At 46.6% G+C, this 27,073-nt stretch overlaps 1 protein-coding gene across 3 annotated transcripts in view; it reads right to left on the bottom strand.

Moving 5' to 3' along the window:
- FASTKD2 (FAST kinase domains 2) overlaps positions 1 to 27,073 on the bottom strand; it is a 307,901-nt gene that overhangs the window by 38,029 nt on the left and 242,799 nt on the right. For all 3 annotated transcript variants that reach the window (XM_085648896.1, XM_085648894.1, XM_085648895.1), the window contains 2 exons: positions 18,899 to 19,120; positions 17,656 to 17,743 (listed from right to left, as the gene is read on the bottom strand). In XM_085648896.1, coding sequence (XP_085505022.1) covers positions 17,656 to 17,743; positions 18,899 to 19,120 — 310 coding nt within the window. The remainder of the gene's footprint in view (positions 1 to 17,655; positions 17,744 to 18,898; positions 19,121 to 27,073) is intronic.

The following is a 27,073-nucleotide window of genomic DNA, read 5'->3' on the forward strand; positions in this document are numbered from 1 at the left end:
AAAATAAACAAAGACAATTCCGGACACAAACACTAGATGGCAGAATAATGCACAGCATGTGAATCCAGAAAAGGATTAATGCTACAAAACCAAAATTCGATTCTCACAGTACTGCATCTCTAACAATCACAAATAGGTATTCTCCAATGTTGCTTGTTTATGCTTTGTGTGTATTATTGCCTGTTTAAATATTGTGCATGCTAAAATAATAGTTTTTTCTAGAATAAATATGAATTATTAATAGCAAAAATAATACCTGCTCCTTAGTAGGATAAAACTGAGAGTCGGCTACATTATGTTTTAACTTCTTAATTGCGGTGGATAACCCGCTGACGTCCACTACAGTGCAGTGGACTTTAAAAAGTTGTTCATCACGTTAAAGAAGATAATGCTTCTGGTGCAAGCCACAGAAGCATTTTCTTTTTAAAAAATAAAGTCAGGATGTAAGGGAAGAACAGCCTTCATGTAATGAGTTTCTTTTTTTTTTTTTTTTAATGTGTGTTACCCAGCATACACAGTGCGCTGTTGTCACAGTAAACAAAGGGGAAAACTGATAGCGTAATTAGGGACAGTCTGCTTGCACTTCGATCAGTGCTCGGAAATAAACCAGGGATTATGAGTAGGGGTGGGCGGAATTTGCGTAATCGCGTTACGCAAATCTCCGCGAAACGGTAAAAAATCTCCGCGAACATGCAGAAATTCCCCGAACACGCGGAATTGCTTGTTCGCGATACTTTTTTCCTGTTCGCGATCGCTGTTTGCGTGCTCGGGGTGAAATATCTCGCGAACACGCATATTGAGAACGCGAACAAGCAAAAAATTTCGCGAAGTTGCGGAACGTAGCTTTTTTTGTAATTTCGCATTCTCCGCGGAACGCGAAATTACCCAAATTTCGCAAATTCCGCGAACGGAACGGAATTTACCGCCCAGGCCTAATTATGAGAAGACCACAATGGCTTCATATGGTAAAACCTTTCATTTGTTCTTCTTGTAGGCGAAAAGCCCACGCACACAAGTAGGGTAGCGTTTTATTGATATAAGTATGGCAACGTTGGGTTATATAAAATTTGGGGTTGGGTTATATAAAATTTGGGGATCACCACAGATTCTGGAACGTCCCATTACAGTAATGTAAGGGAAAATGCTTGTTTAGCCAACGTTCAAGATTTGCAGGTTCGAAACGTTGTGGGATATCCACAAAAGTGACACCACAATGGCCTTTTATCGGTATCTAGATTTTACAAATGTCTGTATTTGATAGGTTTCCCCAGATAGTGGCTATGCCGGGGTCCAAATACCACAGATACCCACACTATAAACAAAGGTCTAGGGGGTGTGCTCCGGGCGAGCTAGTAGCAGATCAGGGCGGCCTTTTCAAAGCATTTCGGTGGAAATCGTCATGATGGAGACTATTACTAAGGGAATACAAGGCAAGAGTGGCTGCAGTCACTGAGCTTCTAAAAAACAGAAGCACCCTCTCTAGACAGCACAAGGCAAAGAAAGGATGCAGGTTGTTGAAGGGAGGAACTAGCCTGCTGTTTATTGACTTGAAATGTTAGAACTGCCTTCTCAAATTTGTTCGCCAATAAGACGGTTCACTCAGACTCACTTCCTCAGGATCTCTGCCGTTCACAAATAGTACAGAGAAAAAGAGCTTCGTGCTAAAAAATAATTTGCATTGTCAAGTAGCCAATGGTAAATGTTGTTTGGTTTGTCTCGCTGGATAAACATGGCCTGGAAGCGCCAGGTCAGACACTCACGAAGGGCAACAGAGGAAGCACAAAAGCAAGAAGGAGTTCAAATGAAACTGGCAATGGTACAAGGTGACGAGACGGCTTCTGTTGGACACAGGACTGGTCCCTTGGTCTAAAAGCAGTGCACAATTACTGCCACACTTTGTTCGGACTTCTCACATTTACGTGAACTACCAGCACACCCGAGTTTTGAATGTGCAGGACGAGACCTTTCAGATGTATTAACTGCCCGGGTCAAAGAGTTTTACCACTAGGCCAGTCCATTATTTACCACGTGCTAGTAACCAAGCACAGGGTAAAGTGGATACGCATCATAAGAGGTAAACAGATTGCCTCCTCGATGTTACCGACACAGCTATTGTGTCTCCACCTCACTGCACCGCAGCACAAGCAGGGAAGAGACCCTGCAACGGATAGGAGACACCTGTCACCACTTGTGCCTGCACTGATATGCCTGTCCCTCTAAGGCATGGGTACTCACAAACTTTCTCTCGGGGGCCAAATTTAGAGTGTGGCTTGTGGCCGAGGGCCGCACCGGTGGGGGCGGGGTCTGTGGGGGAGGGGACGAGGCTAGAGCAAAAAAAACGGTGACCATGAGGTTCAACACAGGCCCCTGCAGCGTACGCCTTCGTCCACTGAGCCACCAGACCCAGCATACACACATCTCTCTATATATATATATATATATATATATATATATATATATATATATATATATATATATATATATATATATATATATATATATATATATATATATATATATATATATATATATATATATATCTCTCTCTCTCTCTGTCTCCCTCCCTCTCTCTAGCTCTCCCCCCCTCACTCTGTTTCTCCCCCTCTCTCTCTGTCTCCCTCCCTCTCTGTGTCTGTCTCCCTCTCTCTCCCTCCCTCCCTCCCTCCCTCCCTCTATGTCTCCCTCTCTCCCTGTCTCCCTCCCTCTATGTCTCCCTCTCTCCCTGTCTCCCTCCCTCCCTGTCTGTCTCCATCTGTCTCCCTCTGTCTGTCTGTCTCCCTCTATCTGTCTCTATCTGTCTCCCTCCCTCTGTCGCCCTCCTACCTCTGTCTGTCTCCCTCTGTCTCCCTCCCTTGGGTCTCCCACTCTCTCTCTCTCTCCCTCCGTCTCCCTTCCTGTGTCTCCCTCTGTCTCTGTCTCCCTCTCTGTCTCCCTTCCTCTCCCTCCGTCACCCTCTGTCTCACTCCCTCTCTCTCCCTCTCCATCTCTCTGTCTCTGCCTCCATCGGTCTATCCCTGTCTCTGCCTCTACCTGTCTGCCTCTATTTGTCTGCCTCTATCTGTCCCTGACTATCTCTGTCTCTCCCTCTCTATTGCTGTCTGTCTCAGTCTCTTTCTCTCTATCGCTGTCTGCCTCTATCTGTCTCTGCGTCTATCTGTCAGTCTGTCTCTGTCTATCTCTGTCTCTATCTCGATCTGTCTCTCTCTGTCTCTGTGCCTCGGGCAGTGCACACGTCCCCGTCACCAGCCCACAGAACCCCCTCCCCCCACTCACCCCGCTCCCTGTGTAATCTAAAAGCCAGCTCGTTTTCTCTCTGAATTTGCTGCTTTGTGGGGTTTGTGCCTCACCACTGGGCCTGGGGTCACATCTGTCGCTGGCTTTCTCTCACCCCCGAGCTGTCAGATCAAAGCCCCCCATAAGTGCCAGTCACCTGTCCGTGTAGGTATGCATGCATCAATTATTTATAGCGCCAACCTGGCGGCGAGCATTTGTGCGCAGTGCTGCGAGAGCGGAGACCAGGCCTGAACTCCCTGGCCTTGGCTCAACCCTCTGACTACAGGCTAGCGGTAAACATCACATCACAGGCTCTTCACGCACACCTCACCAGGCTCTCACTCCCTGCTGCCCTCTGTCACCTCACCCGGCTCTCAGTCCCTGCTGCCCTCTGCCACCTCACCCGGCTCTCACACCCTACTGCTCTCTGTCACCCCCTGTCACCTCACCTGGCTCTCACTCCCTGCTGCCCTCTGCCATCTCACCCGGCTCTCACTCCCTGCTGCCCTCTGTCACCTCACCCGGCTCTCACTTCCTGCTGCCCTCTGCCATTTTACCCGGCTCTCACTCCCTGCTGCCCTCGGTAACCTCACCTGGCTCTCACTCCCTGCTGCCGTCCGTCACCTCACCCAGCTCTCATTCCCTGCTGCCCTCTGTCACCCCCGTCACCTCACCCAGCTCTCACTCCCTGCTGCGCTCTGCCATTTCACCCGGCTCTCACTCCCTGCTGCCCTCGGTCACCTCACCCGGCTCTCACTCCCTGCTGCCCTCTGTCACCTCACTCTCATACCCTGCTGTCCTCTGTCACCTCACCGCCGCGACACTTGGAATAGGGCCAGGACACTTGCAGCATAATGAATCCACAGCTCGCGGAAGAAACTGATGTCGCGGGGGAACGTTGTCTCGCTACCTTTATAATCGAATTGTAGCCTAATCTTTCTATTAAGGCCTTTTATTACTGTACTGGATGGCGGGCTGTGGCACCCACGTAAAAATGCGTAGTCTGTTGGTGCAGGTGGTTCCTGTTGGGCTTATTTATTAATCACTTTATACAGGGCTCCTTACGTCATGAACATGTACATTAATGAGGAACGTAAATCAGAGATTTGGGAATTGCTAATTGTTTTGAATCCATATGGCCTGAGTGAAAAGGGATACACCTTGCTGGTGCCTCAGTCATAAGAATGCTGGACGGTGGTGTTTGCTTTTTTGTAGGACAAATCTGATGTTAGGCCATTAATAAATGTCTTCTACCAAGGTTCTAAATGTGAACATGTAATCTTTATCAACGGCACTAGAAATTGCATATGTTGCTTGAAAGAAGTAGAATCCTTTCCGACCCTGCTGAGACATCTTCCCCAGGCACACACACAGCCACACCGAGTATTTCACAGGTCTTTAAAAGACCATTCACTTGCTAACAAACCTTTGTTGTATTTCACCTCTTCTTAGCGCCCCTGCAGCTCCACTCTTACTATCGCTCAAATCGCCCGGCCCCCTCTCGGAGTCCGCGCTGCTGCAACCGGAGGTGTTTGCTGACACTTAAAAAAAAAAATGTTTTAAAAAAGAAAACAGGTACTATGTCTGCAAGGTCCGCGGGTAGCCAAGGAAGGCTTGCCGGGCCGCTGGCGGCCCTCGGGCCGTACTACGAGTACCAGTGCTCTAAGGCATAGGGTTTGAGATCATAATAAATGAAACACTTTACATGGGTACCACAGGTGCATCAAACTACATTTCTGGGAGCAGGTTTAGGTGAATTCAGTGCGGCAAGCAGAATGCACGCAGCGTGGGGAGCAGCATTCTCGCCAGTTAACAGCCAATCTTCATTTTATTGATTCATATAAGGGTTGCCTTTCCATGTTTTGAACACACCTTTCCTTCCCTGATTTGTAATTTAAGACATGGCTGAACAGCTTTGTAGCCTTCGTTCTGGCTTCTCCTTGCTGCCTCCAGTTCGTCACTGTGCAACTTACCAAACAATATCATTTGCAGGTCGCATCTGCACCACCCATGTTGCTGTCTCTGGGCTAAGAAGTCACAGGCACCTTAGAGGACAAGGACATGTCTGTCCTTGTTCCAGCTGCAGCTGTGCTTTTATTATATATGCAGAATGTGCAACATGGAATTCACCAAAACACTGCAGTAAAGAACAAGTTACTTTCCTTCTGTAACGCTCTTTCTGGTAGAGAGACTATCTAGCCAAGGATTTCTCACCTTTTGAAGATTACCCAGGCATCAGACTGCATCAGGAAACTTTTCATAAATGCTTCTGTGTCGGAAGGATGCACTTTGCGGCTCCACAGTGATGCAGTTCCGGTCCAGCAATGACATGCAGATCCTATATAGGTGCCACTCCTGCGCACTGTCAGTTGCTTTCAAGACTGTCCATGCCCCCCCCAACCCCGAAAAGTGAACTGGTCGACAGCGCGCAGATTCCTAGTTTTGGCATCTTGTTAATGGGTGGAGCCCAAATACAGAATGGGAAGTATTGGAGGGTCGGTAAAGAATCTGCGGCTAGTGTCTCTAAAAGAAAGAGTGTTATCAAAGATAAGTAACTTGTTCTCCTGATACAGACTTCAAGCCACAGATTCCTCACCTTTTGAATAGATACCAAAAAGTAACTAAAGGAGGTGGGCTAATGAATGGACTCAAACCAGAAAGTCCTGCCCGACCGAGAGGGCAGAGAGCCCCTCTCTGCAGAGTTGGCTGCCCAGACATTAGTGCTTCGTGAACATATAGAGAAATGCCCATGTAGCTGCCTTACAGATGTCCAAGACAGGGACTCTGTGTGCCAAGACAGTGGTAGCAGCTTTGGCCCTGGTGGAATGGGCTCCCAGGCCTTCTGGGAACTGTTATTTCACCAAAGCATAGCAGATCTTAATGCAGAGTACAATCGAGCATGAAAGGACACGCTTCTGCACAGCCTTGCCTTTCTTTGTTCTGGCGAACCCAATAAAGAGCTTCCCATCCACCCAGAGGTTTTTGGTACAATCGATGTAGAAGCTGAGCATTCTTCTGGGGTCTCCGCGATGCAGTCTCCCCTCCTCCTTAGAAGGGGGAGGTGGAGATTAGAACACCAGCAAGGTGATGGTTTAATCGTGGTGGAACATCATCCTAACTTTTGGTAGAAGAGAAGCTTTAGTTCGCAGAACCAGCTTATCGGTAAAAACGGTGATATATGGTGGATGAAAGCACAGAATTGGAAGCTCTCCTAAATATCGTGTGGAGGTGATTGCGACCAGGAACCGTTTTTTGATGGTGAACACCCATAAGGGACAGCTGTGGAGTGGCTCGCATGGACTGCACATCAGATGAGGCAGCCTTTCAAGAAATGCATCACAACAGGTGATTTAAAAAAATAAAAACAGAGGACTGATCAGGGAACCTTATGAAGGCCGCGATGGCTGTAAGATAACCTTTAACTGTGAAGAGATAAAGGCTCTGTTGGTCGAGAGAAACAAAAAACAAAACGTCAGACATCTTGGCCAGGAGGGGGTCAGTTTGGTCAGTGCTGGAGCAAACCACAAATGTGTCCTAATGACAGGTGTATACAGTTTTTTAATGAGGGACGCCTGGCTGCCAAGATGACATCAACTATCGCTGGAGGAAGGTCGTTGTTGTTCAGCTGTTGCTGATCAATCTCCAGGAATGAAGATGAAAGCTTTGGAGGGCATGGCGGTAAACCCAGCTCTCTTGCTGCAACAGCCGATCCTTCAGGACGCCAGCCTGACTGGAGGACAGATACTCCACCCCAGGAGTTCTAGATACCATACTCTTCGTGCCAGTCCAGAGCCACAAAGATGACTTGGGCCTGGTCTTCTCTGATCTTTGAGAACTCGGGGCAGGAGTAGTATCGGCAGTAAGGCATAGGTCCGAGTTCCACTTGAGGTGGAACCAATCTCAGAGTGAGAGTCGCCTTCGGAGCACCAAAGCGTAGAAGTGTTGACATTGCACATTCTCAGCAGAGGCAAATAAATTGAACAAAGGCTCTCCCCATTTGCAGAAGAGAGCTTATGCCACCTCTGGGTGTAATTGCCAGTTGAAGATCCCTTGGTGTTCCAGACATTTCCAGAGGTCCTCCTCACAAGGTTCCATGATTCCACCTGATCCCACCCTGTTTGTTGCAGTGCCTCACGACAGTGGTGTTTTCTGTAACCACAAGCACCAACATCCCCTTAATGGACGGCAGGAAGGCTTTCAGCTCCAAGCAGTTGGTTCTTAGCTACAAAAGATTGATTTGGAGCTGGGACTCTGCTGGAGACCAGAGGTCTCTGATCTCCACCTCTCCCAGGTGGCCGCCCATGCTGAAAAGTGACACCTTTGTCACCACTGTCAACTCTGGGTGGGGAAGAGAGAGGAGCCTGCTGCTGACCCGATCGCATTCCAGTAGCCACCAGTGCAGATATTTCGTAGTCTCCTCCGAAATCTGGATGTGGTCGAAGAGGTCCCCTTGATGTTGGGCCCACTAGCAGTTCTGATCCCACTGCAGAGCCCGCATATGCCACCTGGTGTGCTGGCCTAGCAGAATGCCAGAGGCCATCAGTCCCAGCAGCCTCAGAGTTGTCCTCACTGAAATGCAGGACAGAGGCTAAAAGATCTTAAGGTCGTGGACTATCTTTCCCGAAGGAAAGGTATGAAAATGAACCATGTCCAGAATGGCTCAGATGAAGGGGAGCATCAGGGAAGGAGTCAGGTGTGACTTAGGCACATGAGTAGTGTACCCATAGGCAAAAGGACGTTGGTCATAGTCTGGAGGTGGTTGAAGACTGCCTGGGGCGAGCCCGCCATCCACAGCCAGTCATTGAGGTAAGGAAAACTGTCATCCCCGACCCTCAAAGGTGTGCTGCCACCACCGCTATCACTTTTATAAACACCTAAGGGGCGCTGGTGAGACTAGAGGGGAGCATAGAGAACTAAAAATGCTCCTCTTTCACCATTAACCGCAGGTAGCGCCGATGGGCCAGCAGGACAAGAAGGTGGAAATAGTCATCCTGCAGGTCAAGCGCCGCCATTCAGTCTCCAAGTTCGAGAGCAGACAAGATCTGGGCCAGGGTAAGCATACTGAATTTCTCCTTCTGAAGGAAGAAATTGAGAGGGTGCAGGTCTAGGCCAGGCCGAAGACCTCCATCCCTCTTGGGCTCCACAAAGCAGCAGCAATAAATCCATGGCCTACTTCTGGTACAGGCATCCTCTCTATAGTCCCTTTGGCCAAAAGGACGTGCACTTCCTGTCGCAAAAGGGAGAGGTGGTCCACCGTCAGTCATTGGGTAGATGGTAGAAGGTGCGACGGGACGACAGCAAGGGCAAGGAGTAGATTTTGCAGACAATATGGAGGACACACATGTCTGATGTAATTGCTTGCCATGCAGGATAGAATTTGTGGAGTCTGCCTCCCACCGGGCGCATGTGACCCAGCAAGCGTACACTAAAGGGGTTGGACAGGTGGGGCTACATGGGGGGGGGGGGGGGGGGAGGAGCAGTGGACTGAGCGACATGCTGCAATTGGCTGGTGGGCCTCTCTTATGAAACAGCAGGGTTCCCTGCAAGGGTGGGATAGGCTGACAGTAAGGGATACCTTGTCCAAAGGAGCACTGGAATTGCTGCTGGCGAGGTTGGGTAGAAAGGCTCAGAGAGCGAGCGGTGGTCTTACTGTCCTTGATATTGTTAATGGCATAGTCTGCCTTGTCCCTGAAGAAGCCAGTCTCATCGAAAGGCACGTCTATTAGGAAGGACTGTACATCGTCCGAGAACCCAGCAAATCATAGCCAGGAACGGCAACACTGCTGCCAACAGCCCATCTGACATAGTCGGTGTTGGCCAACCCACAGCCAGTTGTTTATTTGTCCTCATCACGATCATCCTGAACAGCCTGTGAGAGAACAGGGCGAAGGTCTTCAGAAACACATGGTATGACTTGTACAACAGAGTCCAAGAGGGCATGAATATAGCGGCACAGCAAACAGGAGGAGTTAATGGACCGTAGGGCAAATTGGCCAGTGGGAAGAGCTGTATATCAAATGCCTCCACTTGCTCGATTCCCTGTCAGAAGGAGTGGTAGGGAAATTGTTGGGGCTGGTCTTGCTGGTCTAGGTCTGCACCATAAGGCATTCAGGGGAAGGCTGCTGCCTGGAACAGGGTGATGCATTTGGCAATGTGCCAATTATTATGAGGGGAAGGGAACCAGTGGAAAGGTTTAACTCAAGCACCAAGTAGGGTGTCTGTCAAGTCCTCATTAAAAGTAGAAGGCTCCGAAGCAGTCTGGCCAGACTGCATGGCTTCCATCAGTACATTTGTTTTCACCTTCATTGTGGGGAGGTGTAGGTTAAGGAATTCAGCTGCCTATTCATAACCATGGCATAGGATGCATATTCTACCATGGCCAGGGCAGAGGGGAGAAAAGGACTGCCTCTGGGGATGTGTCCAGCCCAATAGCATGTTACAAGTCCTAAAACCAATTGAACTTGTTAAAGGGCTGAGCGAACTCATCATCCTGGACATAATCGTTAATCAATCTGTTCAAAAAAGATTAGTAAGGAGTGTTGCCTGCCTTGTGGTAAGGCAAATGCGGAAACCTCTAACAGATTTAGGATGTGATGCAGGGCAAATTCAGACCAATGCCTGAAAGAACAATCGGTGCCACCTCTTTGGGCAGCTTAGTTGGCAACGGTGTACCGGGGTCCTGAGTGGGTATGGATGTCAGGGTAGAGTGCTGAGTAGAGGACAGAAGAGGCTCAGAGGGTCCAGCTGGTGCTGAGGGCAAACTCGATGGCGGTAATCCAGGTGGTCGGCCTCTCGACTCAGTGAGGCCCAAAGGTGCACCAAAAGAAGTCAGCAGGGATACGAAGAGCCAGAGAATAACTGAGCCAAATTTTGCAATCTGGAGGGGTATAGCTGAAAGCCTGGAAACTAGGGGTGCGCCGCAACCACCTGTGGAATCAGGTCCAAAGTTGGCTGACTTCGGAAGCAGGACCGGGACGTTGGCTCCACCCATGTGTGTCATCAGGTGAGTAGGAATGGCACGAAGGAGTGGAACTATGCTTAAACTTATGTTTCTTATGCTTCACTGAGGATTTGGAGCGCAATGAAGATTGTCCTCAATAGCGGCTCAGATGACTACTGAAGCAGAAATGAGCTGTGGATTTGGAGCAGGACTTGGAGCGGTTCCCAATGCTGTGTCTTAGTTTACTTGCAACAAAGTTTTACCTCGCACTCCCCGATAGCCTTTGAGTTCATTGAAGTGTAGTCTCCTCAAGTCTTGGAGTCATGGCTCGACCCTAGACACTGCAGGAAAACCTGGTAAATATCTGTGAAGGACATCTGTTTGGACAGTCCTTACAGGGCTTAAAAGCTGGGATCTTGTGGTGTAATATCCTTTGCACCTTGTTGAAATTTAGAGCGAAACATCACAAACAGCAGTGTCAGAGAGACGTGAGAGAACGCTGAATCTGCTTCTGGTGGTGTGGGAAGAAAGGAACTGATGGCATCGCATGGGCATGGCACCTATACAAGCCCCACAGCGGAGTCGAATGGAGTCAATGCGGAGCCACAATGCACAACCTTTTAACGCACAGAAGCTGAAAAGTGTCTGGAACTAGTCTGACACCTAAGAAGTATTTAAAAGGTGAGGAATCTGTGGCTAGCAGTCTATCAGCATTAACTTCACAAGCATCAAACTTCAGCAAAGTGCCTTAAATGCAGTGGTTTGTGACTGCATGAGCAAAGCACTGACAGATTTCCTTGCAATTTGCAAGGAGAGAGGTAGATTACTGCTCCTTTTTTCTTGTGACTTGAAAGGTGTTGCAATATGTGAAGGGTATGCACTGTGATTCACAATATTACCTACAAATCACAATGCACCATCTCAACTGAGAAGATTGGAGTACTTACAGGTGAAAGCCTCCCATTTTGCAGAAGTCTCATGTAAAGCTGCTTAAGTAGAATTCAGGTAGAAAGGTCAGCAGACCCTCTTTTTCACAGATTTCTGAGCTGCAAGAAGACAAAGGGGTGATCTTTCCATTTCCCCAGAATAAATGTGTTCTCCAAAACAGCATTTCATTATTTATGTCTGCTGTAAGGAATCCTGCTGCTTCTACTTAGATCCCAGAAGATTGGCCTAATGCTCACTGCAGGCGGGCCACATCTGGACCACTGCAACAGCACACATACAAGTATTCCCAACATATCTCTCTTGAAACTCCAGAGGATTAAAAAGTATGGAGCTCGCAATCGATTTGGCCTAAAACCGCATGACCAAATTACTCCTGCCCTCAGATCCCGTATTGACTTTTAATAACAGAGATGTCATTTGCTTATTAACAAGAAGCTGCACCCAGCTATTTTTTGAGTCTGTGTGTCTTACATAGCTACCAAAGCATTAGGATGGCAAACAGGTGTATCTGGTTGACCCGATTCAGAAGTGGGAGATTCGATGTTTGATATATCCACATTCATGGTGAGTACTTATCTAGTTCCTGCTCATTCACCTGAGACTAGAACTGACTACCTCAAATTCAGATCATTAAAGGTGTTTGCCTAATCATCCCCTCTTGATGACAGCCAACTGCATCTTTGTTCTGCCAGTCTGAAGTCTAAGACCAACTGTGCATCTTCACCCGGGCTCCTAGGAGTCTTGCTTTTCAGTGCTTAGACACCTATTTGGGGCTATAGTTGACAAAGCACTATCTACAGAGACATTCCATTGCATATGGGTGATCATTAAAGTTTCAATGATCTGCCACCAGTTCTAGCATATAGACTGTTATGCTATATGCTGACATTCTTTTATACCCACTGAAAGTACTCCGAGGCCATCTGAAGGAAGCAGCAGCACTTTACAAAACCCCCAAATAAATACTTAATAAACTAAGCTACCACACTACATACATCCCATGGACACTGAGCCACTGCACTGCTTCCCAGAAGCAGTAATCCACCACACTGTACTGCGTTCCATGCACACTATGCTACTACACTAGAATGAATGCGAAGGACACCAAGAGTTCTATGCTAGTGACAACTGATTGAGTACTGCCAAGATCAAGCTGTTGAAAAACACTGATGCAGGATTCCAAAAATACTGACTTTAAAGTCTGCTCTCATATTTAAGCAGAGGACAGAGAAACAAATCTTCTGGTGAAAAATAAAGAGCATACAGAATGTCTTGAGTGTGCCCATGAATTAATGAGGAAGGCACTGCATAATGGGCTTCGGTTTTACGATTGCGTAGAACACGCATTTTATGTCGGTTTGTGTCCATTATAAATGTTGCACCTTTTCTACACAGTGGCTCAATACAGATGGACCAGACACAGGAAAAATATTCTGACACATCTGCTGTTAGAAATTACAGACATTATTCAGTAATGGTTTTAGAAAATAAAGACTTCCCTCTAGACCAGTTTATCATCCTGACTTAGTATACATGCTCTAAATCCATTAGAATGCTAATATTTACAAAGCCATCTATCCATTTACGAAGAGCGAAAACATAACATTTTGAGGGGCTGTATTTTAGAAAAGCTTTCTCGAATGACAATCTGAATTGACCACAGGAACCATGCAAACTATTTAGAAAGATAACAAAATGGTTTCCTTACGAGTAAGAGTAGTTTTGCAGCTTGAAGAGTTTTTCTGGATTTACATGATGTGCATTACTCTGTCATCTAGTGGCTGGGTCCCGATTGTCTCCGTTTCCTTTTTGTTTTCCTTCATAGGGCATTTGGTGCTAGGTCCATCCCTTGTTTGATGAGATGGTGCTCTGAAAGTTCCTGTGTTTGGTAACTATATTTGGATTCTTTTTTCCCCTTCTTCTTGTGACTAAGGGTATTTATTTACCTTTCCTGATTTAAGTTCCTGATCTTTCCTCTATGTGATCTTCTTCCCACCTGTTTGCTTTCCTCATATCTGGGGAGGCAGGAGGGTCACACGTGAATCCAGAAAACTCTTCAAGCTGCAAAACTACTCCTACTGGTAAGTAACCATTTCATATTGCAGCACAAATCCTTTTCTGGATTCACATGCTATGCCTTAGATTCTGTAGCGGTTTTCTCTTCATTGGAATGGCAGGGGTGAGATATGCAAGAGTTCGCGATCAGGTGTTGAAGTACTTTCTGTCCCACCTGTACTTCCTTTGTCATTTGTATATTGACACAATAATGCTTGGTAAAGGTATGTGGGAAGCCCATGTAGCGGCTGCACATAGAGTGTCCATTGACACATTTGCAATAAAGGCTAGGGTTGCACCTTTTTTCCTTACTGAATGTGCTCTTGGGCGTGAGCTTAAACATTTTCCAGCTGAGGAGTAGCATATTTGAATTGCCTCTACAATCCACCTTACAATTGTACCTTTTTTAAGAGGTGAACCTTTGATGGACTTTGCGTGACAAACAAACAATTGATTCCCCCTACTGAATCTTTTCTCCTGTAGATAATATAGCAACACTCTTACAACCAGGGTATGTAGTCTTCTTTCCAGCCATGTTTGTTGGGTTTTAAGGAAAACTGGTAATTGAATGCTTTGATTTATGTGAAATTTGCTCACCACCTTAGGTAGGAACTGGGGATTAGGTCTCAGAACCATCTTGCCCTTGTGGATTTGCATGTATAGTTCCACAAGAGTTAATACTTGTAGTTCACTTACTCTCCGTAGTGATGTTATCGCTATCAAGAAGGCAGTTTTTATTGTGACATGGTGCAGTTCTGCTTTGAGTATTGGTTCGAAAGACATTGTCATAAGCTGTGTCAGTACAGTGTTTAAGCTCTACATAGGGCTGTAGCCTTTGGGGGCTCCTGGGGGGGGGGGGGGGTCTTTTGGAACCTTCTAAGAATCCTTTGATGACTGGTGATATGAAAAACAGTTTACATGATGCTCCCCTGGTGTGTGCTACAATTGTTACCAGGTGCACCTTGAGGCTTGAATAGTTGTTGTACTGTCTAGAAAGTGTGTAAGATAGATTATCACTGTTTCCTGTGTAGATATTGAAACTAGGGTATTGCTATCTTTGCACCAAATGAGATACCTCCTCCACTTAGCTGCGTGTCATTTTCTTGTGGTTGTTTTTTTTTTTGCCTCCCTTAGTACCTTCCTTTGTTATTAGTGGTAATTTTAGATGTACAAATTCTATGTACTTAGAAACCAGGCTGCTACGCTGCGTGTTGCTGGTTCTTGATGGAATACTTGAACCTTTTGAATTGTGAGGAGGTCTTTTTCTTCAGTGAGTTTGATAATATGTTCCTTGGACAGTTCGAGCATGCTTGAGTACCAGGTTTGTCTCGCCCATTGAGGGGCTATGAGGATTAGATTTGTTTGTGTTTGCCTAGCCTTCTCCAGTACTTTGTGTAGTAGAGGAATGGGAAAAGGCGTAGGCAAATTTCCCTGACCAATATAGTGATATGGCATTCCCTTCTGAGAGGTGGTATTGAAACCTGGAGGTGAAGGCTTGGCATTTCCTGTTCTCCGCTGTTACGCAGAGTCTGAATATTATTTCTAGGCTCCTCTGCTTCGGTTCCCATTCGTGTTAGCTGCTGTTCTGTCTGCTGAGTCTATCTGCTTCCTTGTTATCTTTCCCTGGTAGATGGATTGCATGTTGTTCCTCTTTGGTATAGCCCATTGCCATACCTCTGGAGCTAGTTTGCTAAGGGAGAATTATTTTGTTCCTCCATATTTGTTCAGGTGAAACACTGATGTATTGTCCGTCTGGATAAATGCTGTCCTCCCTGCAATGTGATTTTGGAACGCTTTTAATGCTAGTAGCAGTTTTCATCTCTAGGATGTTGATGTACTTTATGGAGTTTGAGTTGTTCCACTGACCCCATATTTCTACTTTTCCTGTATGCGCTCCCTATCCTTTGTGAGATGCACCTGTTGTGATGGTCACTGAAGGAGCTGATGTCTTGAAAGGTCTGCCTAGGGTTATGTTCTTGAATACCCACCATTGTGTCTCCTTCTGTAACTTTTCGACTACACCACTAGATCTTCCAAACTCCTGGTGATTTGTGACCAGTTGCTGCATAGCCATTCTTGTAGAGGGCGTATGTGAGGCGTGCATGGGTAATGAGTGGGATGAATGATTCTATCATGCCCACTCCTTTCATGACCGTCCTCACTGTCGGAGACTGACCCTTCTGGTAGAGGCGAGTTTGCTCTTTGATTGCTTGGATTGTTCTTTGGGTCGGGTACACCCGTGCCACCCTGGAATTCAATCTTGCCCCTAGGAAGATCTTTTCCAGGTAGTAGAATATTTTGTTTTTAGGTTTATGGAGAATCCCAGCCTTTGTAGCATTGTGATTATCATCTGAATGTGCCTTCTGACATTCTTGTTTTGAGTTTGCACTCACCAACTGGTCGGGTAGGTAAAGATATACATGGATTCTCTTCCTTCTTAGGAATGCTGCCACTGCAGCTTGGCACTTTGTGAAAACTCTTGGTGCAGATTTTATTCTGAAGGGTAAGACTCTGAATTGGTAGTATGTGTCTTTGTGTATGAACCTGAGATACTTCTTGTGTCTTTGATTCATAGGCATGTATAGATAGGCATCCATGGTTGCCACATAGTCTCCTTTTTGTAGGGGTTGTCTTCTTGAAATGCTGCGTGTGAATGAATCTGAGATCCAAAATTGGTCTTAACCCCTTCAGCGCGGCGCGGATTTCCGCGCCACGCTGAAGGTTCTGAGCGCGGGCGGGGCCATGACGGAACGGTTCCGTCATAAGCACAGCCCAACCGACGTGCATGACGGAACCGTTCCGTCATGCGCGTCGAAGGGGTTAATGTGAGACCTTGCTTTGGTACCCAGACGCAAGGTGAGTAGTTTCCTTTGTTGTGCTCCTTTCTTGGTACCTTCTCTATTGCCTATTTTTAGTATGAGTTCCTTTATCTCTTCTTTGGGGGGTTTGGTGATGGTATGCTCGTTAGTTCTATACAATAGCTCACCACTTTAAAAAACCCAATTGTCTGTTGTTATCTTTTCCCACTCTTGAACGGACAAAGGAGTTTGGCGAGGCGCTAAAGGAATACAGGATTCCTACAACACCTTCTACAACTTCGGACGCCGAAGAGAAAGAGAATGCCATCGAGGCTCCAGCAACCCCCTAGCCTCACGAGGAGTAATTCGAAGAGGAGCACAACATCTCACAAGAGGAAGATGGAGTTGCCTTCTTGTTAGTCGTTCTTTGGTTTTTTTGAGCCAAAAAAACAAACATTTTCGGGAATCTTCTCCAAAATTTCAGAGACTCTTCCCTTGCTTCCAGACCCAACGGCGGGAAAAAAAATCTGAAGATGAGTACCAGGCACAGGAACTTCTGGGGCACCATCTGACATCACACAAGGGATAGACCTAGCACAAATTGGTAGGAAATGATGCCCACTCCGATAAAAAGAAGGGGAAAAAAAAGGTAAACAGAATTCAGGACCAAACCACTAGATGACAGAATAATGCACAGCATGTGACTCCAGAAAAGGATTCATGCTGTAAAACTGTTTTGATTATAGATTAGAATCCCTTCTACCTCCAGGAAACACCTTTGCAACAACACAACAACAAATACATAAATATCAAATGTAGTCAACACCTTTCACAATTTTCCTTTCATATCAAAAATAGTTCATATGTTCATAATATAAAACTAAAATTTCACACTTAAAAATCATGCCTAATGGCGGGCACCTCGCTCAAGCACTTGTCTTGTCACCCTGGAGTAAGCAGGCACTACACAGATGAAAAAGTAAGGTAGGATTGGTCATGTAAAGCACTAAAAGAGCACTATTTGGTGCCCAGTCTTCCTGTCAAAGATTTCACATTGGGGCCCATTTGCACCAGGATGATGCCACCCCTGCTAGGGGGAGGTGTCATAGCTTGTTGGGCACAGTGTTAGAAGCTTTAAAGGTGAGCTTCTCCTCAATGATGGGCCTATACTTTAGGACAGCTCCTACCTAACGATGTGGAGCAAACTGTGATCCAAACTTGGGGCCTTATTTACAAGAAAGTAACGCAGCGTGGTGCTACAAGCCATTTGGCTGCACCGCGCTGCATTACTTTCAAAGCAAAGGGATGCATCATATTTACAACAATACAACGTATCTCTGAGCTCTCCCCTGTGCTGGTGCAAAATTGACTGCCATGCGTCAACGCAGGCACCCCTGTACCTTGCATATTTTCTGAACCGCACTCTCTGGAACAGAGACATTAGAAAGATAGTCCACATCTCTAAGGACGGTTCCTACAGTGATCTGAGCTAAGGTTTGCAAAACAATAATCTAACCAGAAATTATTGCATGCAGGTATAAATACTTTATACCAAATTATAGCCACAACAAAGTAAGGCGTAGGAAGAATAATCATAAAGCGCACATAAGGAGAGTGTGTAGGAATACATAAGCAAAGTACCTTTGAACGTTCGCTGTATTTCCTACATCATCTTTTTCCGTTAGGGGAATCACCTTTCTCCTATCTTTATCCATGGTAATTTCGAAATCTAAGATAAAAAGACAATTAAGATATGCTGCAAAAGTGTTTTACAGGATGTGAATCCAGGCTTCTGCAGAGACATGCAACTGTAAAGGTTCAGTTTGGGTAAAACCGTTGAAGGCAAACACAAATGTTACGATAGAACTGCTTGCAACTTTGCATTGTAAGCTTCCGGTTACATACACTTTGAGAAACCACGCACCACTTTCTGTGGACTCTGCAGTGTCAGTCCTGCGACCAATCACAAAAGCCAGTCAGCGAGCTTTCTATAAAGGTCATAGCTCTGAAGCAGCCCTTAGCATGGGACTGCAGATTGGACCTACAAAAGCGAATTTGTATTTCACTGACTCCCAAGAAAGGAGAAACAACGTGGGCACTCTCAAGCACTCCAAAAAGTATTATTTCACAGGCAAAGACTGAGCAGAAAATAAAAATCCAGATGCGTTTCAGCCTTACAGGGCCTTGCTCACGGAATAAGCAAGAGTCCTTATACTATATTTTATACACAGTCATGTTGACGCAACCATTAGCTGGAACGTGCTTATGGGAAATGTAGTCTGATCTATTTTTATCACGTTGGGGATCGCGCTGAACTTGCAAATACTTTCGGTAAAGTAATTTATGTAGCCAAGAGTATATTTCTAATAAAACTTAAGTTGAGTGAAGGTGAGCTACCTTCTTAAATGACGTGGTGGAACTGAAATAAAGCAACGAAAGATGGAACTGAACACAGATCAGGAATTTATGAAACGATTACCCAGGCACGTTACTTTGTAGGGGGAAACTGTTAAGAGATCAAAACTTCAGAACATAATCTTTTAATCATTCTCAATGAGAAGCTGAGACCTGATATCCCAGGCTAAACGTGCACTTATCAGCCCTTATGCGCATACAGTCAGCTGCAACTTTAAATATTTTAAAAAAATTCAAGCGCAAACAGAAGGATTAACAGCCAGGATGTTTGAGGAGAACAAACACCTAAAAAATGTAAACAGAAAACTGGATGCAAGCAAGAACACATGCAAAGCAGGGCCACAGTTTACACAGAGATCATAGTGGCATTGGTGCCCGCAATTTGAATAAACCCGATACACCTGCCATCAGACCCACTGCAGTCACAGGCAATTATGAGAAAACGTGGCAACAAGGAAACAAGCCTCACCAATATAGTAATCATTAGGAAAGTCCACTTTCTGGCGAAAGCAGTCCTCATCTCCGAGAAGGTCTTGCATAGCCAGCAGCAGGCTGGTGGTAGGTGGGAGGAGGCCAGATGAAGGTGTTTCCAGCACAACAGTGGCTGGCTTGGTGACAGAGGACTTATCCAGCTCCAAGCAGAGGTTGACATAGTGCAGCATCCGCTCATTCAGGGTAATATTCTGATTGGCTACAATTTAAAAAAATATATGATGTTAAGACAACACAGGCATGGAGGGCAGAGATTTGTATTGTGAAAAAACCGACCTGAGTTACTTCATGCATTACTTTAAGGCCTAATTCAAGGAATGTCACTCTGCAGAGCTTTACCACTGTCACGGCCACTAGAATTAATCTGCAGTGGAGAACTAATATAGGAGTAGATTTACCCAAATTATGTGGAAATAAAAGGCACATTGTGAGAGGCATTCTCTGGCAGTACCATTTTGATCCATTTGACTAAGAAGCAACATTTTTACTGAAATCTGCATATGAAGCTGTGAATTTTGTGGCTATTGTGATGAATCTGGAATGATTTAGTAAAGACTGCAGCCATCGAATGACATAAATTCCACTGGACCTGACCATTGTTTTATTTTCATTAAAGGCAAACAAAATCCAAACTTCCAATTCCAATCAGTGCCCATTGTTAGCTGCACCTTAAATGGAAATACACTCTCAAATAAAAACACTGCAATACGGATTTTGTTGTAACAAAGTGCTAACTCAAGGTCCAACTTGACAGCGGTAAAGTGCTAGTGCAAGGGGAGATAGCAGCAAGATTGACATTTAAGTGTGACGTCCGACAGTATGGCATAACACTAAAATCACTGTCATATATTAGGAGGCACGACGGTTCCAAAAGTTTGACAATAGTCAGTTAGAAATACACTCACGAGTGGGTGCATCATAATAAGGCAAACTAACATTTTGTTGTAATAAAGAGCCAGTGCAAGAGCACAAATTCACAGTGAAAAAGTGCTGGTGCAGTGGGTATTAGCAGCGATATGTTCATTTAAGAGTACCGTGAGACAATACCGTCTAACAGTTGTGTCACTATCACACGTTGAAAACACACAAGGATTCAGAAGTTTCACTATATATCAAATCTCAAGTCAACAATAGAAATACACATGCGGGTAGAAACATCGCTGTGAGCTGAACTAACCTTTTGTTGTGCCACAGTGCTTGAGCAGGAACCCAATTGCTGGCGATAAGGTGCTGGTGCGGTCGATAATAGTAGCGAGATGTTCATTCAAGGGTGCCGTCCAGCAATGTTACGTAACACTGAAGACGTTGCCACATGTTGAGAAACACACATGGTTTGAGAAGTTCCAAGAGTACTTGAATAAAAGTGAGTCAATACCTCGTGTGGGTAACACAGGACAACCGGCCAGTGACAGCGGGGGGAGATACAAACTCTCAAGGTTCCCTTTGATGGGGGGTACACTCACGCTGATGGATGTACTGGGAGCCAATAGAGTAGGTCTTGTGGCAGCCTTGAGGAAGGATCATGTGTTCAATACACTGGAACCCCCTGATGAAATCCCTGAGCGACTAAGTCTGTTGTGTGCAAGGGAGACACATTTAGTCAGCAGGATCTTTAAACAAGCGTTGTCTGGATTAAGTGAGGCGTTGATGGCTTGCCAACGCGAGTGGACTCCCAAGCTATTCCATTCACGCCGTAGCCCGATTTTGCGCTCGTCCAACAATGCAGGATAAAATCCATACAACATGTTCGAGGGATTACTCAAACTGCCCGCAGCCCCTGCAGGGTGTTCCTTCCTGGGGTGGGCGCCAATGGAGAAATGTTTAAAAAAACGGCCACTCCCCAGTATGAGAGCCATGAATCTTGCCTTCAAATGGCTGGAATATCTACACGCAACATAGGATGCAGGAGATGCTGATAGGTAGGCGTTAATGACCGACCAGACGTGCTTGCATTGAGCAAGGGTGACCCTGTCGGCGTGGTATGACCAGAGATAGACACATTTTTTGAACCCCAACTTGAAGGAGTTTTGGCTCGGGTCCAAAGTTGGTTCTCAGCCAATAGATGCTGGTTTTCCTCCAGGAACTGGTAATGCGCTAGCCTTGGACCACTGGTGCTGATTTCTGCCCAAAATAGTGCTTTTAGACAGCCACCCTTGGCCGCCCGCTGTTTGTAACGCAAGTTGAGGTGGGCACCAGCACTGACTGCCAGCTGGTCAGGGCTGCAGATGAGGACCTTGGCAGACGAAGAACACTTTTATATATTCTTGTGATGACTTTGTTTATTAAGCTGCTGTTTTGCCTAGTAGTACTTCACTGCCGTAGGGCAGTGAGGTTGAGATTTTGGCCCTTATAACTTCCAGCAGTGGGGATAGGTTGGGCCCCAGAAATGACTTTGAAGGTTTTGATAAAGTCACCTTCCACTTCCTTTTGGTGCTGTGCGAATGGGCCTCTTGCCTCTATGTGTGCCCCAAGGTACTTGTAGGATTGATCCACTGCAATCCTAATAAACATATAGAACCAGGCAACCCAACGTTTTATTTTTCTCCTAAATGTTACTACCTTGGTTTTCCTCAGGTTGACCTCCTGGGTGTTGGAAACTGTATAGGTGGTTTAGCAGACGCAGTGGCCCTACTAGCGCAAAGTTGAATAAAGCAAGATCATCGTTATATAGTAAGTTGCTGATCTGTCCGCCACCTAATTTTGGGGGGGGGGGGGGGGGGGGGGGGGTTGACTGTTGATAGAATCAAGAAATTGCGACAGGTCTGAGTTGAACAGAAAAAAAAGTAGCGGGGGCAACACCCACCCCTGCTTTACACAACACGTTGTGGGGTATTTACCTTAATACACGGACTCCATTGCCTAGTTTGATGCAAATGCAAAGTGTTGGAATGCAGCTGGATAATTGACTCCAGGAGTTTTGAAGGGATTCCCCATTTCGATAGTTTGGGTCAGCGTTGCCCCCCCACACACCCCCTGGTACACATTATCGAATGCTGCTTTGAAGTCAACAAAACAGCAATGCAACAGGGAGTGTGAAGAGGATGCTTTGTCCAACAAAATAGATCTTGCTAACAAGTGATACAATGTGCCTGATTTTCTGGTAAACCCGGTTTGGTTTTTGGGGATCTGGTTCTTCGACTCTGCCCATAGCCGTAGGTCCTTCAAGAGCAAGCTAGCAAAAAATGGAGCTTAATTGCCAAGAGGCACAATTAATTTGTAGTTGCTCGGATCATATCTGGAGCCCCCTTTTGTGGATGGGATGAATTATGACCTGTAGGACGAAGGGTCTCTATATAGTGTACTAAAACTAAGTACACTGTGCAGAGAGTCCAGTGGATTCCCAATAGGTGTGAGGAGGTATAAAGCAGATAATTCTAATTCTCTTTTTGTGGTAGTGTGGGTGAGAAGTTAGGCTTATCAGAGGGCCGTGCTAAGCATTTGTTGTCTCGCACAGAGACAATAATGAGGCACACACTCTAGAATAAATCAGAGACCAATTATGTCAAATAAAATGTGATCTTTAAATATATTTAGAAACCATGAACCTTCGTTCCACAGTTAATAAATGCTTTGTATTTCGAATTTCAACCAAATGCAGTTCCAGACACAAATGTTTACAGGTTTTAAGCAACAGCTGTCAATACCATCAGGCAGAGACCATCACGGTCACGGGGAAGAAATGCATGAGGTTAGTTAGCGGAGTACAGCCAACACATTTACTGTTGTGGTCGATGCTTGCAACACTCCGTCACAGGGTTTTGGGGGACAACGGTCTCCCAGAGTTCAGGAGAAGTTCCACTCCAGGAGAATCAGTTTTGGGAGTCCCAGAACTTGGGCACAGCAGACAGTTCGAGGTTACCTGGGTCGGAGGTGCCTGGAGTCTTGGGATGGAAACTTTGGTTCTTCACCGGCGACTGCGTTCAGCTCACGGTGTGGTGCGGGCAGACCGTCATGGTCGTGCCCCCAAGTTGCTATGTTCACGCAGTGGACACCACCAGAAAGCGGGTACAGGCTCTCAGGAGTGGGGCTGTTTCTAGGGTCTGTCTCAGGTACTGTGAGGATCCTTCAGGCTAGTGGACGCGTCGAAGGGGTTGGTTCCCGGACTGGTGACCAAGAAGCCTTGGCTGCTGCCACCTTCGGATGACTAGGTGAATCGCTTCAACATGGTCTAAGCTGGTCTTCACCTCTTGGCGGTCTTGGCTGGAGGTGTACCCGGGACTAGTACCACTTGTCCAAAGGGAGGTCTCAGGCAATTGGCAAAGGCTGGCAAGGCTCTGGGGTTCTTGGAGGCTGCATAGATTTCGGGTAGGGACGGCAGGCCACAGTTGTCGAGTCCTTTCGCAGTTGGAAGGGTTTGGCGCTGGTTTCTTCTGAAGCAGGGCTCAGTTCCTGGATTAGCAGCACATCATCTTCCTTTGTCTTCTTTTGGTCTGTGGAATTTGAAGTCAAGGTCTTGGGGAGCCACCCAAATACAACATTTAGGGGTCAGTTAAAGGGGAGACGAGTGATAGCCAATGGGCTTCTCACCTGTAGGGTGACTACATCCTCTATATGCTTACCTCACGTGGTGGGTGGGCATATCCCTGACCCCAATAGGCTATTTTCCCCATCTTCAAGATGGTGGAAAGTGAAAAGTGGGGTCGACCTTGCCTGTTCAGTCCTAGGAGCAGACAAGGTTGCCTTTCCTCCAACCAAAAAGTGGAGGAGGAAGGGGGAGTTTGTCATCCCCCACTATCTGGAGTTTCATGTGTTGGATTTCAAAGGCGGCATGGCCTTTGGAGCTTCTCGCCCAGGAAGGCAATTCCTGTCTTGGAGGAGATGTGTCTCTGTCTTCTCAAGAGTGCAGGCTCTCACTACAGGAGGCCAGAACCATGTCTGGTGGTGGCAGACTGAAGAAAAACAGTCAAGGACCACACTGAGGCTGGTTAGAATATTAGGGGACCCCTCAAGGGTCTCCAGGGTGAATTTATTCATAAAACTATCAGTGAGGATTTACTAAGCGAGATGTTTGGTACCAAACACCTTAGAAATCTGTGAAGCCATCATGGAGCTAGGAAACTCGTGCTGAACAATATCCAGCCAATGTACTCTTTATGGCTTACCTGTTCACTTACATCACAGAATAGGCTGTATGTTGCAGGGGCCCATATGCTAATGCAGATAGGCTGACATATAGGATATAGTGCACCCTGCCTTAGGGCTGGAGGCCTACAGTAGGGCTGACATACCTATATCTTATGGAGTGCATGGGAGGCATGGCACATAGGGCTGTGTGCCATGTCAACTCTTCAGATTTGATTTTCCTGCACCAAGACATACAGCCTGCAGTTGGCAGAGTGCATAGCCTTGGTGAGGGGGCCCTGGGGTGGCACAATCAGTGCTGCAGACCCAGAAGGCCCTCTTCAGTACCACACCCTAGCTACCAGGGGTACCATTTACTAGGGAATTATAGGGGTAACTGAAGTGGTGACAATCGTGGCACAGTTCTGGGGGAAAGAGATATGGCCGTGGGAACCTGGTTAGCAGGTACCCAGTGCAGTTACAGTTTGAAATCACATTACGGATCAGGCAAAAAGTGGGGGCTAACCATGCAAAAAGAGGTGCTTTCCTACATGGCCCCACTCCACGACTCAGGATTTGTCGGACTACTCAGGCAGTAATCAAGAAGCGAGGGAAACCTTCCTACCCAGAATGGATTATCCTGCTTGAAAAGGGCTTGGGGAGGCCATTGGACCCAGGCGCCCCTTCTGTTCTGGCCTTCGATATTACATGGGCCAGCCGTTGTTTCGTCCGGAGAACCTTGTCCATGACGGGGCAGGGCGAGTAGTCTTGATCTTGAGGTGAGGCAGGGAGGATGATTGTTTGTGGCATTTGGTGGCCCCTGTCTGGTTCTGGGTCTACATCCCCGCTTGACAAGAAGAACCCATTCCGGTTCTCAAATTATTGCACAACCGAGCCTACTAGACTCATTTAGCTGCCTGTTTACCAAAGCCCAAAGATTTCAGGAATTAAGTTTCCAGCTCTCACATAAGAGGATTGCACAGAAGTTAATAGACTTCTTTACTTCTCTGCATGAACTGGCTGCGCTAGCTTAAAAACATCTGTTATCTTCTTCAATCCGGGTTCTTTCAGACTCCTCTCACTGCCTCGTTACAGGCTTTCTTTCGTTGTCGAGGCAATAGCTGGTTTGGTAAGGCAGTGATCGGTGACACATTACTTAGACTGGGTTCCGCAGCTGGTTTCGTACAATCAGCCTTGATCTCGCCACTGACGGCATCACTCCATTTGAGGTGCATGTGGTTCTCAGTATATATTCCTTTGCACATAGTGGTGGCCAGAGCACGATCGAACAAGTAGAGCTTGTGATGGTTTGAGGGCAGTGATTGCTCTCTATGTGTGGAACGATACTGTAGCTTTCTACTAAGGGTAACATATCTATGTTGCATATAGTGTAGTCAATGTAAGAGCAGGTTTTTCCAATGGTTCTTGACCAGTTTGGTGATATGTGATGTGGGAACCTACCGTTCAGTATTTTAAAGCCCACACTGTTGAGATGCAGAACCAGGAGCTCTCCTAGTGGGCAGCCCCTCGGACTGATTTGTTCAAAGTAATCTTCAGCTGCTGATTTGGATTCCTTGCAGCCAACTCTTTTGAAATATTATTGGGTCACTGTTCCCCAGCAGTTTTACTGAGGTGTATATGGACGGACAACCCTTGATCTGCCAAACTTGTACTCTTTCAGGGCTGGCTTCCAATGCTCAATGAATCTTGTGATCAGACAATTTTGCTCAGCCCAAGTTACCTGCAATGCTATGCTATCTTGACCATTTAAGAGAGCATATAAGTAGAATGACTGTAGTTTCTGCGGAAGGCCATTGATGTCCCAGGAGCAAAGGGTTAGCAAGAGTAGCGTAGAGTGCAAGGGAGACGAGGGGTCAGGTCAGTTAGAACATCCATGGGACAGAACAGAGGGCAGCCAGATCCAGTTGTTTCTTGAGAGGTTGATTGTTGCTGTTCTTGGTTCACTGCTGATTGTAATTGTGCGCCCCACGGCATTTTTAAAATTGAATAAGGCTCCTCTCTAGGCACCTCTATGGGGACCCGAGATTTTGCCAGAACTGTTGGATAACCAATCGCTTTAAAGCGACTGATCTTGATGACCCATAAGTAAAATGCCTCAGATCTAGACAGAATTAACTGTACAGGAGCTGGTGAGGCACAGGCTGTTAATGTGACTTCTGCTGTTTGGGAACCCATTGGGGGGGTTAAATTAAATTGAGGCAATATCACGTGATTCCAAGTCACTCCGCTCAGGGACAGCCTTCAGTAACCTTAGAATGTTCCACCTTTTTAGAATGCCATGGGGACCCTGTGAATGGTATTACGGAGTAAACAGCAGTTTGAGGGTTGCAGGGTTACTTGTTGGTGAAGGCAGTGCATCCAAGGCAGATCCTGGACTGCCTGGGTTGGCACGGATAGGGTTTGCTGTGGGCTAGGTAGGAGGTGGGGGGTTGGTGGTGGGGAAGGGTGTTGGAGAACGGACTTAATAGTGGAAGTTTGAACAGACTGAAGGACCACAAGTCGCAGAGACTTTGTAATAGCCACTCTGAGAGTGGCCTTCCTGACTTGGGCGGGCTCACAGTTGACAGTAAGGGTGAATCTTGATTGATCAATGGGAATGCCTTGTTTGTTGGCAGCCTGTGTGGGTGAACATTGATGTTACAGCTTCTGGGCTTGCACCGGATTGTCTGGGCAATTGACTGTGCCCATTGCCAGGGGAATCTGCTGGTAGTGCATTAGGGTTAACGGGCACTTGGCCCTCGGAAAAGGTCGGGGATGGGTCATGTGATGACAAGTGGGGGGTCGCTTTCAGCGCCGTTGGGCAAGGCAGACTCAGTTCTTGAGTTTGCAAACTCCTCTTGCTACCTCCAGAATAGTCCCACGCAGCGCGAATGCAAGAGGTGTCTTTTGAGGCCATGCCCCCTTTCTCCACCACCCTGCAAACGCATCTTCTGGCGCACTAATGGTTGGGGAATTAATTTCTCCTGGATACGGAGGAGTCTTGGGGACCAAGAAGCCCTCCTGGTACTTTCTGTAAGTCCTTCACAGGGGGATTCCTGAGAGCTGGTCAGAGGCCACTCCCCCTTTCTCC

The sequence above is a fragment of the Triturus cristatus genome, chromosome 3_2 (assembly GCF_964204655.1).
Source record: "Triturus cristatus chromosome 3_2, aTriCri1.1, whole genome shotgun sequence".
Lineage (NCBI taxonomy): Eukaryota > Metazoa > Chordata > Amphibia > Caudata > Salamandridae > Triturus > Triturus cristatus.